The sequence below is a fragment of the Oncorhynchus mykiss genome, chromosome 2 (assembly GCF_057628025.1).
Source record: "Oncorhynchus mykiss isolate SJ-2025 chromosome 2, ASM5762802v1, whole genome shotgun sequence".
NCBI lineage: Eukaryota > Metazoa > Chordata > Actinopteri > Salmoniformes > Salmonidae > Oncorhynchus > Oncorhynchus mykiss.
This window is the reverse complement of record NC_143023.1, coordinates 87,598,925-87,618,778: the sequence shown is the minus strand read 5'-3', so window position 1 is coordinate 87,618,778 and position 19,854 is coordinate 87,598,925. Positions and strand designations below refer to the sequence as shown.

General features: G+C 46.9%; 1 protein-coding gene across 2 annotated transcripts in view; it reads left to right on the top strand.

Annotated features, from left to right (window-relative positions):
• Positions 1–19,854, top strand: part of LOC110498902 (spondin-1) — a 132,508-nt gene that overhangs the window by 18,380 nt on the left and 94,274 nt on the right. For both annotated transcript variants that reach the window (XM_036958288.2, XM_036958296.2), the window contains exon 3: positions 8,014–8,147. In XM_036958288.2, the coding sequence (XP_036814183.2) occupies positions 8,014–8,147 (134 nt within the window). The remainder of the gene's footprint in view (positions 1–8,013; positions 8,148–19,854) is intronic.

Genomic DNA, 19,854 nt, shown 5'->3' with positions numbered 1-19,854 from the left:
CAAAAGAAATAAGCCAAGACCTCAGAAAACAAATTGTAGACCTCCACAGGTCTGGTTCATTCTTGGGAGCAATTTCAAAAGGCCTGAACGTACCACGTTCATCTGTACAAACAATAGTATGCAAGTATAAACACCATGGGACCACGCAGCCGTCATACCGCTCAGGAAGGAGGCGCATTCATGAACGTACTTTGGTGCAAAAAGTGCAAATCAATTCCAGAACAACAGCAAAGGATCTTGTGGAGATGCTGGAGGAAAGAGGTACAAAAGTATCTATATCTTTTGTACCTGTAAAACGAGTCCTATATCGGCATAACCTGAAAGGCCGCTCAGCAAGGAAGAAGCCACTGCTCCAAAACCCCCATAACAAAGCCTGACTACGGTTTGCAACTGCACATGGGGACAAAGATTGTACTTTTTGGAGAAATGTCCTCTGGTCTGATGAAACAAAAATAGAACTGTTTGGCCATAATGACCAATGTAATTTTCTGAGGAAAAAGGCCTTGGCTTGCAAGCCGAAGAACTCAATCAAAACCGTGAAGCACGGGGTGGCAGCATCATGTTGTGGGGGTGCTTTGCTGCAAGAGGGACTGTTGCACTTCACAAAATAGATAGCATCATGAGGATGAAAATTATGTGGATATATTGAAGCAACATCTCAAGACATCGGTCAGGAAGTTAAAGCTTGGTCGCAAATGGATCTTCCAAATGGACAATGACCCCAAGCATGCTTCCAAAGTTGTGACAAAATGGCTTAAGGACAACAAAGTCAAGGTATTTGAGTGGTCATCATAAGCCCTTTCCTCAATAGAAAATGAGTGGACAGAACTGAAAAAGCATGTGCGTGGAAGGACTCAGTTACACCAGCTCTTTCAGGAGGAATGGGCCAAAATTCACCCAACTTATTGTGGGAAGCTTGTGGAAGGGTACCCTTTAAACAATTTAAAGGCAATGCTACCAAATACTAATTGAATGTATGTAAACTTCTGACCCACTGGGTCACCACACACCGATGCTGGTACTAAGACCACACTCAATGAGCTGCATACGGCCATAAGCAAACAGGAAGACACTCATCCAGAGGCGGAGCTCCTAGTGGCCGGGGAATTTAATGCAGGGAAACTTAAATTTGACGTAATTTCTACCAGCATGTTAAATGTGCACCCAGAGGGGGAAAACACTCTAGATCACCTTTACTCCACACACAGAGACGTGAACAAAGCTCTCCCTCACCCTCTATTTGGTAAATCATACAACAATTCTATCATCCTGATTCCTGCATACAAGCAAAACCTGAGGCAGAAAGCACCAGTGACTTGTTCAGTAAAGAAGTGGTCAGATGACGTATATGCTAAGCTACAGAACTGTTTTGCTATCACAGACTGGAATATGTTCCGGGATTCTTCCGATGGCATTGAGGAGGCTTTATCAATAAGTGCATCAATGATGTCCACCCCCCCAGTATGTACACACCCCAACCAGAAGCCATGGATTACAGCCAACATCCGCACTGAGCTAAAGGGTAGAGCTGCCAATTTCAAGGAGTGGGACTCTAATAAGAATTATAAGAAATCCCACTCTGTCCTCCGACGAACCATCAAACAGACAAATGTCAATACAACTCTAAGATTGAATCATACTACACCGGCTTCGACGCTTGTCGGATGTGGCAGGGCTTGCAAACTATTACAGACTACAAAGGCAAGCACACCTACGAGCTGCCCAGGGACATGAGCCTAGCAGACAAGCTAAATTACTTCTATGCTCATTTCAGGCAAGCAACACTGAAGCATGCATGAGAGCATCACACTGTGTGATAATGCTCTCCGTAGCCGATGTGAGTAAGACCTTTAAACAGGTCAACATTCACAAGGCCGCAGGGCCAGACGGATTACCAGGACGTGTTCTCCGAGCATGTGCTGACCAACTGGTAAGTGTCTTCACTGACATTTTCAACCTGTCCCTGACTGAGTCAGTAATACCAACATGTTTCAATCAGACCACCATAGTCCCTGTGCCCAAGAACACTAAGGTAACCTGCCTAAATGACTATTGACCCATAGCACTCACGTCTGTAGCTATGAAGTACTTTGAAAGTATGGTCATGGCTCACATCAACACCATTATCACACTGCCCTCAAGAGCTTCCTGGTTGCATCACTGCCTGGTATGGCAACTGCTCGGCCTTCAACCGCAAGGCACTACAGAGGGTAGTGTGTACGGCCCTGTACATCACTGGGACCAAGCTTCCTGCCATCTAGGACCTCTATACCAGGCGGTGTCAGAGGAAGGCCCTAAAAATTGTCAAAGACTCCAGCCACCCTAGTCATAGACTATTCTCTCTGCTACCACAAAGCAAGTGGTACCGGAGCGCCAAGTCTAGGTCCAAAAGGCTTCTTAACAGCTTCTAACCCCAATCCATAAGACTCATGAACAGCTAATCAAATGGCTACCTGGACTATTTGCATTGCCCCCCCCCCCTTTTTTACACTGCTGCTACTCTCTGTTTATTATCTATGCATAGTCAATTTAACTCTACCTACATGTACATATTATCTCAATTACCTCGACTAACCGGTGCTCCCGCACATTGACTTTGTACCAGTTCCCCGTGTATGTAGCCTTGCTACTGTTATTTGACTGCTGCTCTTTAATTATTTTTTATTTTTTATTTTTTTATATATTTTTTGAATTTTACCCCCTTTTCTCCCCAATTTCGTGGTATCCAATTGTTTTAGTAGATACTATCTTGTCTCATCGCTACAACTCCCGTACGGGCTCGGGAGAGACGAAGGTTGAAAGTCATGCGTCCTCCGAAACACAACCCAACCAAGCCGCACTGCTTCTTTACACAGCGCACATCCAACCCGGAAGCCAGCCGCACCAATGTGTCGGAGGAAACATCGTGCACCTGGCAACCTTGGTTAGCGCGCACTGCGCCCGGACCGCCACAGGAGTTGCTGATGCGTGATGAGACAAGGACATCCCTACCTGCCAAACCCTCCCTAACCCAGACGATGCTAGGCCAATTGTGCGTCGCCCCACGGACCTCCCGGTCGCGGCCGGTTACGACAGAGCCTGGGCGCGAACCCAGAGTCTCTGATGGCACAGCTGGCGCTGCAGTACAGCGCCCTTAACCACTGCGCCACCCGGGAGGCTATTTTTTTTTTTTACTTATCTATTTTTTTACATAACACTTATTTTTCTTAAAATTGTATTGTTGGTTAAGGGCTTGTAAGTAAGCATTTCCCTGTAAGGTCTACACCTGTTGTATTCGGCGCATGTGACAAATACAATTTGATTTGTTTTGATTTGACTAAGCCCAAACCATATGGGATGTCGTATCGCTGCAGAATGCTGTGGTATCCGTGCTGGTTTAGTGTGCCTTCATTTCTAAATAAATCACTGACAGTGTCACCAGCAAACCACCCCCACACCATCACACCTCCTCCTCCATGCTTTACGGTGGGAAATACACATGTGGAGATGTTCATCCACATCGATCCGTTCATCCACATCGCATTTTACAAAGACACGGTGGTTAGAACCAAAAATCTCCAATTTTGACTCCAGACCAAGGGACAGTTTTCCACTGGTCTAATGTCCATTGCTCGTGTTTCTTGGCCGAAGCAAGTCTCTTCTTCCTATTGGTGTCCTTTAGTAGTGGTTTCTTTGCAGCAATTTGACCATGAAGGCCTGCTTCATGCAGTCTCCTCTGAACAGTTGATGCTGTGATGTGTCTGACACTTGAACTCTGTGAAACATTTATTTGGGCTGTAATTTCTGAGGCTAGTAACTCTAATTAACATATCCTCTGCAGCAGAGGTAACTCTGGGTCTTCCATTTCTGTGACGGTCCTCATGAGAGCCAGTTTCATTATAGTGCTTGATGCTTGAAGAAACTTTCAAAGTTCTTGACATTTTCTGTATTGAATGACCTTCATGTCTTAAAGTAATGATGGACATTTATTTTTGCTTATTTGAGCTGTTCTTGCCATAATATGGACTTGGTCTTTTACCAAATAGGGCTATCTTCTGTATACCACCCCCCTACCTTGTCACTACACAACTGATTGGCTCAAACGCATTAAGAAAGAAAGAAATTCCACAAATTAACTTTTAAGAAGGCACACCTGTTAATTGAAATGCATTCCAGGTGACTACCTCATGAAGCTGGTTGAGAGAATGCCAAGAGTGTGCAAAGCTGTCATCAAGGTAAACGGTGGCTATTTGAAGAATCTCAAATTGAAAGTATATTTTGATTTGTTTAACAATTTTTTTTAATTACTACATGATTCCATATGTGTTATTTCATAGTTTTGATGTCTTCACTATTATTCTACAATGTAGAAAATAGTAAAAATAAAGAAAAACCCTTGAGTGAGTAGATGTTCTAAAACTTTTGACCTGTGGTGTATGTGCTGATAAAGTTTGCATAATACTTTTCCAAATGAATTGAAAGGATGATGGAAATTTGAAGAAAATATTTACTATAAAAATGAAGCATGGTAAATGCACAATATCCTCCAGCAAATAATCCTTGTTGTTGGCTCCTCTCCTGGAATGTGCCTGGCGTCCATTTCTAAACATGTACAACCTCCAGGAGTCATACTGTTTTTATGTTTAGAACACATTGTCTTTCTCTTCACACGTTACCAAGAGACCCCCATTTGTGCCTTAGGCCTCAGAGAAACCCCCGCAGATTTTCTAACTCTCCTCATTCTTATTTATTTAGGCCAGAGACATGCTATCACCCAGGGAAGCAAACTAAGTTTATTTGGAGAGACAAGATGAGCCCAGATTAGATAGGATCTTGTGTTTACAGAGATGAAAAGCATCACTTTGTTTCTGGGTTGCCATGGATAGACAGACAAGCTGACTCAGTTAGATGTCTTCTCGTTAGGTCAATGGCTGCAAGTACATTAAACACAGCAGGGCATATACAAATTAGTGGTGGATGATCTGCAGAGGCCGACTCCTTAGAGAAGGTCTATTACATCACAGCAGGATATGACATGGTGAGGGGAGGTAGTCAACAGGTCAGGGGAGATATATGGAAACTTTGACCAAGTTTCAGTGACGTCGTGACAGTGGCTTCTACTTTAAGTCTGTTCTTGCTGTGTTGATTCTGATGTATTGAAAGACAATTTGCACCACTCATATTCTCACATTTAAGAAGCAGAACTCAACTTCACACCTTTTAAAAGGCAAAACATCTGGCCTGGTTCCTTTACAGCGTCGTAATGTTAGTTCTTCACTCATTTTACGGCAGCTGCTCTTAAGAGTGTATTTTCTATCCAAGTGATAGACATGTCTCCTGTGTAAAAGCTTTTCTCACTAACCCAGCCGGCGCTAAAAGCTTTCAGGGATTGGAACAGGAGAAGTGTCTTCCATGACTTCCTCTGGGATCTCAGCCCCTGTATACTGTATGTAAAGAGCATCGTTCATCATTGGCGTTTTTGTTTGGGCCAGAGATTGCCCGCGACAGTTATTTAGTAGCATCCTTGAGCTAGCTCTCCAGGCTGAAGCTCGCTGCAGCATTACAGACTGAAGGAAATGCCCAGGAAGGCTTGGACCTTTACTATAAATACTGTCAAGCCAAGAATGACCAAGTGATGTATGAAGAAGAAACATGGCAGTGGCTGTAGAAATAGAAATAGAAATGAATTATAGTTCATTGAGTTTTTAAAATGTAAAGCCAATGTGTTAATGCAGTATATATTAATATAGACAGTATAAATCCATAGATGGATACTCTGAGGAAGAATAGCATACTCTTAGGATAACAGGATAACCTTATTGGTTCCATGGAGAACCCTTTTAGGTTCCACGTAGAACCCTCTGTGGAAAGGGTTCTACCTGGAACCAAAAAGGGTTCTCCAATGGGGACAGTCGAATAACAATTGTAGGTTCTAGACAGAAACAAAAGGTGCTAAGAGTGCAGATAATTTCACTGTTTGAAAAATATATAATAAGATTTAATATCAGAGATTTATATGGGTTTCTGTAGTAATATAATTATTTGATTGGTAGGAGGCTCAAGGCAAATGTTAGTGCTCTTGAGTCCAGAGATTTCCATTGAGATGGGAAGAAACCTGTTACTTTTAAATCACATGTTGATGTGACATTTGCATCGTGTCAGAAAGTTACATCCGCCCCGAGTCTCTTGCCAAACTATCATCTATTCCATGTCTTGATTTTCCAAGGGGGCTTCAAACTTCTACTAAGCCCAAAATAAATACTGTCCATCTGTGTCTCCTTGAAAATACACATTTACTTTAGCAGGCACTGCAAAGCATCTGTGTTTGCTGTGTCACCAGGGAGAGAATGACTATGAAAACAGAAGTATTCAGCTGCTCCTCCAGACCCAGACCCTGCCTCCCTAGGCAGCCCCAGAGGAGCTCTGAGGAGAGCTGGGCCACTGAGCCAAGCCAAGCCAGGAGCCACAATTAAAACAAACGCTCCACTTTCCCAGCTCCTCCGTCCTCCTGACGGCTCTGCTGCTTGGCTGCAGTTCAACCCCGATCTGACAGCCACTTAGATTCCGTTTTGAGAGGAAACTACAGCACTGGCCTCCCAGGGGGGGATAGTGGGTTTACAAGACAATGGACCCCCCTTCCCTCCCTCCCTCCCTCCCTCCCTCCCTCCCTCCCTCCCTCCCTCCCTCCCTCCCTCCCTCCCTCCCACAGGGTGATAAAATAGATATGCGCTGGGTGTACTGTAAGAAATGCACAGTTTCCGAAGTAACTAAACTCTAAGTTCAGCCTCCTATCAATTGGTTGTTTTCCTGTGCACTGTCAGTTGTTTGCAGCTGTCTGTGACTGACAGGATATCAATGGTGGAGAGGCAAAAAAAAAGACATTATTTCAGTATGAGTATAATGAGGCCTAAGGTATAGTATGGAGGAACCCTGGTTGAGCAGGGAGCATATGAGTTAGAGACAGAAAAAGAGAGAAAGCTAGAGACGGAGGCAAGTTACAGTGAGGGAAGACATGGCTCACCAGGGTTCCTTAGACAACCATCAGCATCAATGAAGAGTCTTTTATTTTTCTAAAAGACCTCTATAGAAATGTCTTCCTCTTACTTTCTGTCATGTGTGAAGCATCTGGCTGTTAGGTCAATGTTATGGTGGAGTCATAGCAGCTGGCGAACAGGGGGCCAGAGGTCATCTCTGTGTGAGGCTGCTGCTCGTCATGCCAGGTTTTCATTCCTCTCTCACAGCCATGACATAGTGGGGGACTGGGCTGAACACGCCATGGACTCACAACGCTGTTATTACACTGTCTCATTGCACAACGTGGAGTATTATTTTATTACTGTCCCACTTTACTGCGCCAAGGATAGGTGAAGGAACATTATGCACTGTACAGTCAGCTCTCAATCAACCAGTCACATGTGCAAAGAGATGAGCTGAAACAGAACTACAATGTCATATTTTCAACTTAAGACGTGTGTGAGTTTCTATCCGTTTTGAGAGGATCGTTCACGTAAAGTAGACAGAACTGTCTGCTATACGACATGTAATGGCAGCGTTGGCATCTGAAAAGGATTCCATTTGAAAACATCCAGACACGTGTGACGTTGAAACACACTATTGATCCTGGTATTGGGAAGTACTAGTGGAGTGTGTCGCAGCAAAGAGGTGATTACAAAACACATATTACAGCCTGTCTCAGACTCTAAACCATCGGTTTATTACAGGAGCCCTGAATTATAGCACCCATTAAATGCAACCAAACATGCATTGCAGAACATATTGCTCAACAACGAAAATGAATCATAAGAGTCAGGTCAGAGTTGTGATAATTAAAAGTTGGCAAGCACCACGGTTGAAAGTTAGTAATTTCTCAAAAAGGATTTTTTAACTATAAAAATAACAAAAAGTTAATTGACTCAATTACTTTCTTTCAGCTAATATGTGTTTGTTTTCCAAAAAACTGAATTGTTTTTGCCAAAAAGTGAGTTTGGTGAGAAACTGTGTAGTTGTGACTGACTGGTTTTCCGTGTCTCCTAGATCATAGATGAGGAAGACACCCAGTTCATGACCAACTGTCCCCCGGCTGTGACGGAGAGCACCCCCCGCAGGAGGACCAGGATACAAGTGTTCTGGACAGCACCCTCTTCTGGTAGCGGCTGTGTCATCCTCAAGTGGGTACCTTTAATACTGCCGAGGAGTATGTTTGTCCACTCACACAGGAGTAATAAAGCCCTACTTCACACAGGAGTAATAAAGCCCTATTTCACACAGGAGTATTAAAGCTCTACTTCACACAGGAGTAATAAAGCCCTAGTGCACACAGGAGTAATAAAGCCCTACTTCACACAGGAGTATTAAAGCTCTACTTCACACAGGAGTAATAAAGCCCTACTTCACACAGGAGTAATAAAAGCCCTACTTCACACAGGAGTAATAAAGCCCTAGTGCACACAGGAGTAATAAAGCCCTACTTCACACAGGAGTAATAAAGCCCTACTTCACACAGGAGTAATAAAGCCCTACTTCACACAGGAGTAATAAAGCCCTACTTCACACAGGAGTAATAAAGCCCTACTTCACACAGGAGTAATAAAAGCCCTACTTCACACAGGAGTAATAAAGCCCTACTTCACACAGGAGTAATAAAGCCCTAGTTCACACAGGAGTAATAAAGCCTTACTTCACACAGGAGTAATACAGCCCTAGTTCACACAGGAGTAATAAAGCCCTACTTCACACAGGAGTAATAAAGCCCTACTTCACACAGGAGTAATAAAGCCCTACTTCACACAGGAGTAATAAAGCCCTAGTTCACACAGGAGTAATAAAGCCCTAGTTCACACAGGAGTAATAAAGCCCTACTTCACAAAGGAGTAATAAAGCCCTACTTCACACAGGAGTAATAAAGCCCTACTTCACACAGGAGTAATAAAGCCCTAGTTCACACAGGAGCTCTCTACCTCGTACCGGAGCAGGGGGCTGCCTGCCAGACAAAGTAAAGATAGAGCTCTCTACCTCGTACTGGAGCAGGGGGCTGCCTGCCAGACAAAGTAAAGATAGAGCTCTCTACCTCGTACCGGAGCAAGGGGCTGCCTGCCAGACAAAGTAAAGATAGAGCTCTCTACCTCGTACCGGAGCAAGGGGCTGCCTGCCAGACAAAGTAAAGATAGAGCTCTCTACCTCATACCGGAGCAGGGGGCTGACTGCCAGACAAAGGCCAATAAATACGGCTGCCATCTCTGTCCACCGAACATCAAATAAAACTCCAATTACTGCTAGGAGAGGTCCAATCATTCTCCCACTGAATCTCATAAAGGATATCACAGCAGAGATCCCCGAACGATGCTCCTCCTCCTACACTACAGAGTCCTGTCATTAGTGATACGTTATCTTGTATACTAAAGTGTCAAAGGCTGTTATGTCACAGGGCACTGCACATAGAGCTCTTGGAGGTTTGAAAAGAATAGCAGAACTGGAGAGAGCATCTCAGAGTACACAAACACAAAAGACGCAGTGACTCATTGAGATGAAGAAGGTCTAAATGGAGCTCCTACTCTCCATAGCCATCCTCTACTGCTCTCCATAGCCATCCTCTCCTGTGCTCTATTGCCATCCTCTCCTGTGCTCTATAGCCATCCTCTCCTGCTCTCCATAGCCATCCTCTCCTGTGCTCTATAGCCATCCTCTCCTGTGCTCTATAGCCATCCTCTCCTGCTCTCCATAGCCATCCTCTCCTGTGCTCTATAGCCATCCTCTCCTGCGCTCTATAGCCATCCTCTCCTGTGCTCTATAGCCATCCTCTCCTGTGCTCTATAGCCATCCTCTCCTGCTCTCCATAGCCATCCTCTCCTGCGCTCTATAGCCATCCTCTCCTGTGCTCTATAGCCATCCTCTCATGTGCTCTATAGCCATCCTCTCCTGTGCTCTATAGCCATCCTCTCCTGTGCTCTATAGCCATCCTCTCCTGTTCTTTATAGCCATCCTCTCCTGCTCTCTACAGCCATCCTCTCCTGCTCTCTTTAAACATCCTCTCCTGCTCTCTACAGCCATCCTCTCCTCCTCTCTTTAAACATCCTCTCCTGCTCTCTACAGCCATGGTCTCCTGCTCTATTTAAACATAATCTCCTGCTCTCTATAGCCACCCTCTCCTGCTCTTTATATCCACCCTGTCCTGCTCTTCCTAGCCATCCTCTCCTGCTCTGTACAGCCATCCTCTCCTGCTCTCTTTAAACATCCTCTCCTGCTCTCTACAGCCATCCTCTCCTGCTCTCTTTAAACATCCTCTCCTGCTCTCTACAGCCATGCTCTCCTGCTCTCTTTAAACATCCTCCCCTGCTCTCTATAGCCATCCTCTCCTGCTTTCTTTAAACACCCTCTCCTCCTCTCTACAGCCATCATCTCCTGCTCTCTTTAAACATCCTCTCCTGCTCTCTTTAAACATCTTCTCCTGCTCTCTATAGCCATCCTCTCCTGCTCTCTTTAATCATCCTCTCCTGCTCTCTATAGCCATCCTCTCCTGCTCTCTTTAAACATTCTCTCCCGCTCTCTACAGCCATGCTCCCCTGCTCTCTTTAAACTTCCTTCCCTGCTCTTTATAGCCATCCTCTCCTGCTCTCTTTAAACACCCTCTCCTGCTCTCTACAGCATCGTCTCCTGCTCTCTTTAAACATCCTCTCCTGCTCTCTACAGCCATCCTTTCCTGCTCTCTTTAAACATCCTCTCCTGCTCTCTACAGCCATGCTCTCCTGCTCTCTTTAAACTTCCTTCCCTGCTCTCTATAGCCATCCTCTCCTGCTATCTTTAAACACCCTCTCCTGCTCTCTACAGCCATCGTCTCCTGCTCTCTTTAAACATCCTCTCCTGCTCTCTACATCCATCCTCTCCTGCTCTCTACAGCCACCCTCTCCTGCTCTTTTTTACCATCTTCTCCTGCTCTCTACAGCCATCCTCTCCTGCTCTCTACAGCCATCCTCTCCTGCTCTTTATTGCCACCCTCTCCTGTTCTTTATAGCCATCCTCTCCTGCTCTCTACAGCCATCCTCTCCTGCTCTCTACAGCCATCCTCTCCTGCTCTTAATAAACATCCTCTCCTGCTCTCTACAGCCATCATCTCCTGCTCTCTTTAGACATCCTCTCCTGCTCTCTACAGCCATCCTCTCCTGCTCTCTTTAAACATTCTCTCCCGCTCTCTACAGCCATCATCTCCTGCTCTCTTTAAAAATCCTTTCCTGCTCTCTACAGCAAACCTCTCCTGCTCTCTTTAAACATCCTCTCCTGCTCTCAACAGCCATCCTCTCCTGCTCTCTTTAAACATCCTCTCCTGCTCTCTATAGCCATCCTCTCCTGCTCTCTTTAAACATCCTCTCCTGCTCTCTACATCCATCCTCTCCTGCTCTCTACAGCCACCCTCTCCTGCTCTCTAAAGCCATCCTCTCCTGCTCTCTTTAAACTTGCTCTCCTGCTCTCTACAGCCATCCTCTCCTGCTCTCTACAGCCATCCTCTCCTGCTCTTTATTGCCACCCTCTCCTGTCCTTTATAGCCATCCTCTCCTGCTCTCTACAGCCATCCTCTCCTGCTCTTAATAAACATCCTCTCCTGCTCTCTACAGCCATCATCTCCTGCTCTCTTTAGACATCCTCTCCTGCTCTCTACAGCCATCCTCTCCTGCTCTCTTTAAACATCCTTTCCTGCTCTCTACAACAAACCTCTCCTGCTCTCAACAGCCATCCTCTCCTGCTCTCTTTAAACATCCTCTCCTGCTCTCTTTAGCCATCCTCTCCTGCTCTCTTTAAACATCCTCTCCTCCTCTCTTTAAACATCCTCTCCTGCTCTCTATAGCCATCCTCTCCTGCTCTCTTTACACATCCTCCCCTGCTCTCTATAGCCACCCTCTCCTGCTCTTTATATCCACCCTCTCCTGCTCTTCCTAGCCATCCTCTCCTGCTCTCTACAGCCATCCTCTACTGCTCTCTACAACCATCCTCTCCTGCTCTATATAGCCATCCTCTCCTGCTCTTTATAAACATCTTCTCCTGCTCTCTTTAAACATTCTCTCCCGCTCTCTACAGCCATGCTCTCCTGCTCTCTTTAAACTTCCTTCCCTGCTCTTCATAGCCATCCTCTCCTGCTCTCTTTAAACACCCTCTCCTGCTCTCTACAGCATCGTCTCCTGCTCTCTTTAAACATCCTCTCCTGCTCTCTACAGCCATCCTTTTCTGCTCTCTTTAAACATCCTCTCCTGCTCTCTACAGCCATGCTCTCCTGCTCTCTTTAAACTTCCTTCCCTGCTCTCTATAGCCATCCTCTCCTGCTATCTTTAAACACCCTGTCCTGCTCTCTACAGCCATCGTCTCCTGCTCTCTTTAAACATCCTCTCCTGCTCTCTTGAAACATCATCTCCTGCTCTCTATAGCCACCATCTACTGCTCTTCATAGCCAACATCTCCTGTGCTCTATAGCCACCCTCTCCTGCTCTTCCTAGCCATCCTCTCCTGCTCTCTACAGCCATCCTCTCCTGCTCTCTACATCCATCCTCTCCTGCTCTCTACAGCCACCCTCTCCTGCTCTTTTTTACCATCTTCTCCTGCTCTCTACAGCTATCCTCTCCTGCTCTCTACAGCCATCCTCTCCTGCTCTTTATTGCCACCCTCTCCTGTTCTTTATAGCCATCCTCTCCTGCTCTCTACAGCCATCCTCTCCTGCTCTCTACAGCCATCCTCTCCTGCTCTTAATAAACATCCTCTCCTGCTCTCTACAGCCATCCTCTCCTGCTCTCTTTAGACATCCTCTCCTGCTCTCTACAGCCATCCTCTCCTGCTCTCTTTAAACATTCTCTCCCGCTCTCTACAGCCATCATCTCCTGCTCTCTTTAAAAATAATTTCCTGCTCTCTACAGCAAACCTCTCCTACTCTCTTTAAACATCCTCTCCTGCTCTCAACAGCCATCGTCTCCTGCTCTCTTTAAACTTCCTCTCCTGCTCTCTATAGCCACCCTCTCCTGCTCTCTTTAAACATCCTCTCCTGCTCTCTACATCCATCCTCTCCTGCTCTCTACAGCCACCCTCTCCTGCTCTCTAAAGCCATCCTCTCCTGCTCTCTTTAAACTTGCTCTCCTGCTCTCTACAGCCATCCTCTCCTGCTCTCTACAGCCATCCTCTCCTGCTCTTTATTGCCACCCTCTCCTGTTCTTTATAGCCATCCTCTCCTGCTCTCTACAGCCATCCTCTCCTGCTCTTAATAAACATCATCTCCTGCTCTCTACAGCCATCATCTCCTACTCTCTTTAGACATCCTCTCCTGCTCTCTACAGCCATCCTCTCCTGCTCTCTTTAAACATTCTCTCCTGCTCTCTACAGCAAACCTCTCCTGCTCTCAACAGCCATCCTCTCCTGCTCTCTACAGCCATCATCTCCTACTCTCTTTAGACATCCTCTCCTGCTCTCTACAGCCATCCTCTCCTGCTCTCTTTAAACATTCTCTCCTGCTCTCTACAGCAAACCTCTCCTGCTCTCTACATCCATCCTCTCCTGCTCTCTACAGCCACCCTCTCCTGCTCTCTAAAGCCATCCTCTCCTGCTCTCTTTAAACTTGCTCTTCTGCTCTCTACAGCCATCCTCTCCTGCTCTCTACAGCCATCCTCTCCTGCTCTTTATTGCCACCCTCTCCTGTTCTTTATAGCCATCCTCTCCTGCTCTCTACAGCCATCCTCTCCTGCTCTTAATAAACATCATCTCCTGCTCTCTACAGCCATCATCTCCTACTCTCTTTAGACATCCTCTCCTGCTCTCTACAGCCATCCTCTCCTGCTCTCTTTAAACATTCTCTCCTGCTCTCTACAGCAAACCTCTCCTGCTCTCTAGAGCCATCCTCTCCTGCTCTCTTTAAACATCCTCTCCTGCTCTCTTTAGCCATCCTCTCCTGCTCTCTTTAAACATCCTCTCCTCCTCTCTTTAAACATCCTCTCCTGCTCTCTATAGCCATCCTCTCCTGCTCTCTTTAAACATCCTCCCCTGCTCTCTATAGCCACCCTCTCCTGCTCTTTATATCCACCCTCTCCTGCTCTTCCTAGCCATCCTCTCCTGCTCTCTACAGCCATCCTCTACTGCTCTCTACAACCATCCTCTCCTGCTCTATATAGCCATCCTCTCCTGCTCTCTACAGCCATCCTCTCCTGCTCTCTACAGCCATCCTCTCCTGCTCTTTATAAACATCTTCTCCTGCTCTCTTTAAACATTATCTCCCGCTCTCTACAGCCATGCTCTCCTGCTCTCTTTAAACTTCCTTCCCTGCTCTTTATAGCCATCCTCTCCTGCTCTCTTTAAACACCCTCTCCTGCTCTCTACAGCATCGTCTCCTGCTCTCTTTAAACATCCTCTCCTGCTCTCTTGAAACATCATCTCCTGCTCTCTATAGCCACCATCTACTGCTCTTCATAGCCAACATCTCCTGTGCTCTATAGCCACCCTCTCCTGCTCTTCCTAGCCATCCTCTCCTGCTCTCTACAGCCATCCTCTCCTGCTCTCTTTAAACATCCTCTCCTGCTCTCTACATCCATCCTCTCCTGCTCTCTACAGCCACCCTCTCCTGCTCTTTTTACCATCTTCTCCTGCTCTCTACAGCCATCCTCTCCTGCTCTCCACAGCCATCCTCTCCTGCTCTTTATTGCCACCCTCTCCTGTTCTTTATAGCCATCCTCTCCTGCTCACTACAGCCATCCTCTCCTGCTCTCTACAGCCATCCTCTCCTGCTCTTAATAAACATCCTCTCCTGCTCTCTACAGCCATCCTCTCCTGCTCTCTTTAGACATCCTCTCCTGCTCTCTACAGCCATCCTCTCCTGCTCTCTTTAAACATTCTCTCCCGCTCTCTACAGCCATCATCTCCTGCTCTCTTTAAAAATCCTTTCCTGCTCTCTACAGCAAACCTCTCCTGCTCTCTTTAAACATCCTCTCCTGCTCTCAACAGCCATCCTCTCCTGCTCTCTTTAAACTTCCTCTCCTGCTCTCTATAGCCATCCTCTCCTGCTCTCTTTAAACATCCTCTACTCCTCTCTTTAAACATCCTTTCCTGCTCTCTACAGCAAACCTCTCCTGCTCTCTTTAAACATCCTCTCCTGCTCTCTATAGCCATCCTCTCCTGCTCTCTTTAAACATCCTCTCCTGCTCTCTATAGCCACCCTCTCCTGCTCTTTATATCCACCCTCTCCTGCTCTTCCTAGCCATCCTCTCCTGCTCTCTACAGCCATCCTCTCCTGCTCTCTTTAAACATCCTCTCCTGCTCTCTACAGCCATCCTCTCCTGCTCTCTACAGCCATCCTCTCCTGCTCTCTACAGCCATCCTCTCCTGCTCTTTATAAACATCTTCTCCTGCTCTCTTTAAACATTCTCTCCCGCTCTCTTTAAACATTCTCTCCCACTCTCTACAGCCATGCTCTCCTGCTCTCTTTAAACTTCCTTTCCTGCTCTCTTTAAACATCCTCTCCTGCTCTCTATAGCCACCCTCTCCTGCTCTTTATATCCACCCTCTCCTGCTCTTCCTAGCCATCCTCTCCTGCTCTCTATAGCCATCCTCTCCTGCTCTCTTTAAACACCCTCTCCTGCTCTCTCCAGCATCGTCTCCTGCTCTCTTTAAACATCCTCTCCTGCTCTCTACAGCCATCCTTTCCTGCTCTCTTTAAACATCCTCTCCTGCTCTCTACAGCCATGCTCTCCTGCTCTCTTTAAACTTCCTTCCCTGCTCTCTATAGCCATCCTCTCCTGCTCTCTTTAAACACCCTCTCCTGCTCTCTACAGCCATCGTCTCCTGCTCTCTTTAAACATCCTCTCCTGCTCTCTTGAAACATCATCTCCTGCTCTCTATAGCCACCATCTACTGCTCTTCATAGCCAACATCTCCTGCTCTCTATTGCCACCCTCTCCTGCTCTTCCTAGCCATCCTCTCCTGCTTTCTACAGCCATCCTCTCCTGCTCTCTTTAAACATCCTCTCCTGCTCTCTACATCCATCCTCTCCTGCTCTCTACAGCCACCCTCTCCTGCTCTTTTTTACCATCATCTCCTGCTCTCTACAGCCATCCTCTCCTGCTCTCCACAGCCATCCTCTCCTGCTCTTTATTGCCACCCTCTCCTGTTCTTTATAGCCATCCTCTCCTGCTCTCTACAGCCATCCTCTCCTGCTCTCTACAGCCATCCTCTCCTGCTCTTAATAAACATCCTCCCCTGCTCTCTACAGCCATCCTCTCCTGCTCTCTTTAGACATCCTCTCCTGCTCTCTACAGCCATCCTCTCCTGCTCTCTTTAAACATTCTCTCCCGCTCTCTACAGCCATCCTCTCCTGCTCTCTTTAAACATCCTCTCATGCTCTCTACAGCCACCCTCTCCTGCTCTTTTTACCATCCTCTCCTGCTCTCTACAGCCATCCTCTCCTGCTCTCTTTAAACATCCTCTCATGCTCTCTACAGCCACCCTCTCCTGCTCTTTTTACCATCCTCTCCTGCTCTCTACAGCCATCCTCTCCTGCTCTATATAGCAACCCTCTCCTGTTCTTTATAGCCATCCTATCCTGCTCTCTACATCCATCCTCTCCTGCTCTTTATAAACATATTCTCCTGCTCTCTACAGCCATCCTCTCCTGTTCTTTATAGCCATCCTCTCCTGCTCTCTACAGCTATCCTCTCCTGCTCTCTTTAAACATCCTCTCCTGCTCTCTACAGCCATCCTCTCCTGCTCTCTTTAAACATTATCTCCCGCTCTCTACAGCCATCCTTTCCTGCTCTCTTTAAACATCCTCTCCTGCTCTCTACAGCCATCCTCTCCTGCTCTCTTTAAACATTCTCTCCCGCTCTCTACAGCCATCCTTTCGTGCTCTCTTTAAACATCCTCTCCTGCTCTCTACAGCCATGCTCTCCTGCTCTCTTTAAACATCCTTCCCTGCTCTCTACAGCCATCCTCTCCTGCTCTCCACAGCCATCCTCTCCTGCTCTTTATTGCCACCCTCTCCTGTTCTTTATAGCCATCCTCTCCTGCTCTCTACAGCCATCCTCTCCTGCTCTCTACAGCCATCCTCTCCTGCTCTTAATAAACATCCTCTCCTGCTCTCTACAGCCATCCTCTCCTGCTCTCTTTAGACAGCCTCTCCTGCTCTCTACAGCCATCCTCTCCTGCTCTCTTTAAACATTCTCTCCCGCTCTCTACAGCCATCCTCTCCTGCTCTCTTTAAACATCCTCTCATGCTCTCTACAGCCACCCTCTCCTGCTCTTTTTACCATCCTCTCCTGCTCTCTACAGCCATCCTCTCCTGCTCTCTTTAAACATCCTCTCATGCTCTCTACAGCCACCCTCTCCTGCTCTTTTTACCATCCTCTCCTGCTCTCTACAGCCATCCTCTCCTGCTCTATATAGCAACCCTCTCCTGTTCTTTATAGCCATCCTATCCTGCTCTCTACATCCATCCTCTCCTGCTCTTTATAAACATATTCTCCTGCTCTCTACAGCCATCCTCTCCTGTTCTTTATAGCCATCCTCTCCTGCTCTCTACAGCTATCCTCTCCTGCTCTCTTTAAACATCCTCTCCTGCTCTCTACAGCCATCCTCTCCTGCTCTATATAGCAACCCTCTCCTGTTCTTTATAGCCATCCTATCCTGCTCTCTACATCCATCCTCTCCTGCTCTTTATAAACATATTCTCCTGCTCTCTACAGCCATCCTCTCCTGTTCTTTATAGCCATCCTCTCCTGCTCTCTACAGCTATCCTCTCCTGCTCTCTTTAAACATCCTCTCCTGCTCTCTACAGCCATCCTCTCCTGCTCTCTTTAAACATTATCTCCCGCTCTCTACAGCCATCCTTTCCTGCTCTCTTTAAACATCCTCTCCTGCTCTCTACAGCCATCCTCTCCTGCTCTCTTTAAACATTCTCTCCCGCTCTCTACAGCCATCCTTTCGTGCTCTCTTTAAACATCCTCTCCTGCTCTCTACAGCCATGCTCTCCTGCTCTCTTTAAACATCCTTCCCTGCTCTCTACAGCCATCCTCTCCTGCTCTCCACAGCCATCCTCTCCTGCTCTTTATTGCCACCCTCTCCTGTTCTTTATAGCCATCCTCTCCTGCTCTCTACAGCCATCCTCTCCTGCTCTCTACAGCCATCCTCTCCTGCTCTTAATAAACATCCTCTCCTGCTCTCTACAGCCATCCTCTCCTGCTCTCTTTAGACAGCCTCTCCTGCTCTCTACAGCCATCCTCTCCTGCTCTCTTTAAACATTCTCTCCCGCTCTCTACAGCCATCCTCTCCTGCTCTCTTTAAACATCCTCTCATGCTCTCTACAGCCACCCTCTCCTGCTCTTTTTACCATCCTCTCCTGCTCTCTACAGCCATCCTCTCCTGCTCTCTTTAAACATCCTCTCATGCTCTCTACAGCCACCCTCTCCTGCTCTTTTTACCATCCTCTCCTGCTCTCTACAGCCATCCTCTCCTGCTCTATATAGCAACCCTCTCCTGTTCTTTATAGCCATCCTATCCTGCTCTCTACATCCATCCTCTCCTGCTCTTTATAAACATATTATCCTGCTCTCTACAGCCATCCTCTCCTGTTCTTTATAGCCATCCTCTCCTGCTCTCTACAGCCATCCTCTCCTGCTCTCTTTAAACATCCTCTCATGCTCTCTACAGCCACCCTCTCCTGCTCTTTTTACCATCCTCTCCTGCTCTCTACAGCCATCCTCTCCTGCTCTATATAGCAACCATCTCCTGTTCTTTATAGCCATCCTATCCTGCTCTCTACATCCATCCTCTCCTGCTCTTTATAAACATATTCTCCTGCTCTCTACAGCCATCCTCTCCTGTTCTTTATAGCCATCCTCTCCTGCTCTCTACAGCTATCCTCTCCTGCTCTCTTTAAACATCCTCTCCTGCTCTCTACAGCCATCCTCTCCTGCTCTCTTTAAACATTATCTCCCGCTCTCTACAGCCATCCTTTCCTGCTCTCTTTAAACATCCTCTCCTGCTCTCTACAGCCATCCTCTCCTGCTCTCTTTAAACATCCTCTCCTGCTCTCTACAGCCATGCTCTCCTGCTCTCTACAGCCAACCTCTCCTGCTCTCTTTAAACATCCTCTCCTGCTCTCTACAGCCATGCTCTCCTGCTCTCTTTAAACTTCCTTCCCTGCTCTCTATAGCCATCCTCTCCTGCTATCTTTAAACACCCTCTCCTGCTCTCTACAGCCATCGTCTCCTGCTCTCTTTAAACATCCTCTCCTGCTCTCTTGAAACATCATCTCCTGCTCTCTATAGCCACCATCTACTGCTCTTCATAGCCAACATCTCCTGTGCTCTATAGCCACCCTCTCCTGCTCTTCCTAGCCATCCTCTCCTGCTCTCTACAGCCATCCTCTCCTGCTCTCTACATCCATCCTCTCCTGCTCTCTACAGCCACCCTCTCCTGCTCTTTTTTACCATCTTCTCCTGCTCTCTACAGCTATCCTCTCCTGCTCTCTACAGCCATCCTCTCCTGCTCTTTATTGCCACCCTCTCCTGTTCTTTATAGCCATCCTCTCCTGCTCTCTACAGCCATCCTCTCCTGCTCTCTACAGCCATCCTCTCCTGCTCTTAATAAACATCCTCTCCTGCTCTCTACAGCCATCCTCTCCTGCTCTCTTTAGACATCCTCTCCTGCTCTCTACAGCCATCCTCTCCTGCTCTCTTTAAACATTCTCTCCCGCTCTCTACAGCCATCATCTCCTGCTCTCTTTAAAAATAATTTCCTGCTCTCTACAGCAAACCTCTCCTACTCTCTTTAAACATCCTCTCCTGCTCTCAACAGCCATCGTCTCCTGCTCTCTTTAAACTTCCTCTCCTGCTCTCTATAGCCACCCTCTCCTGCTCTCTTTAA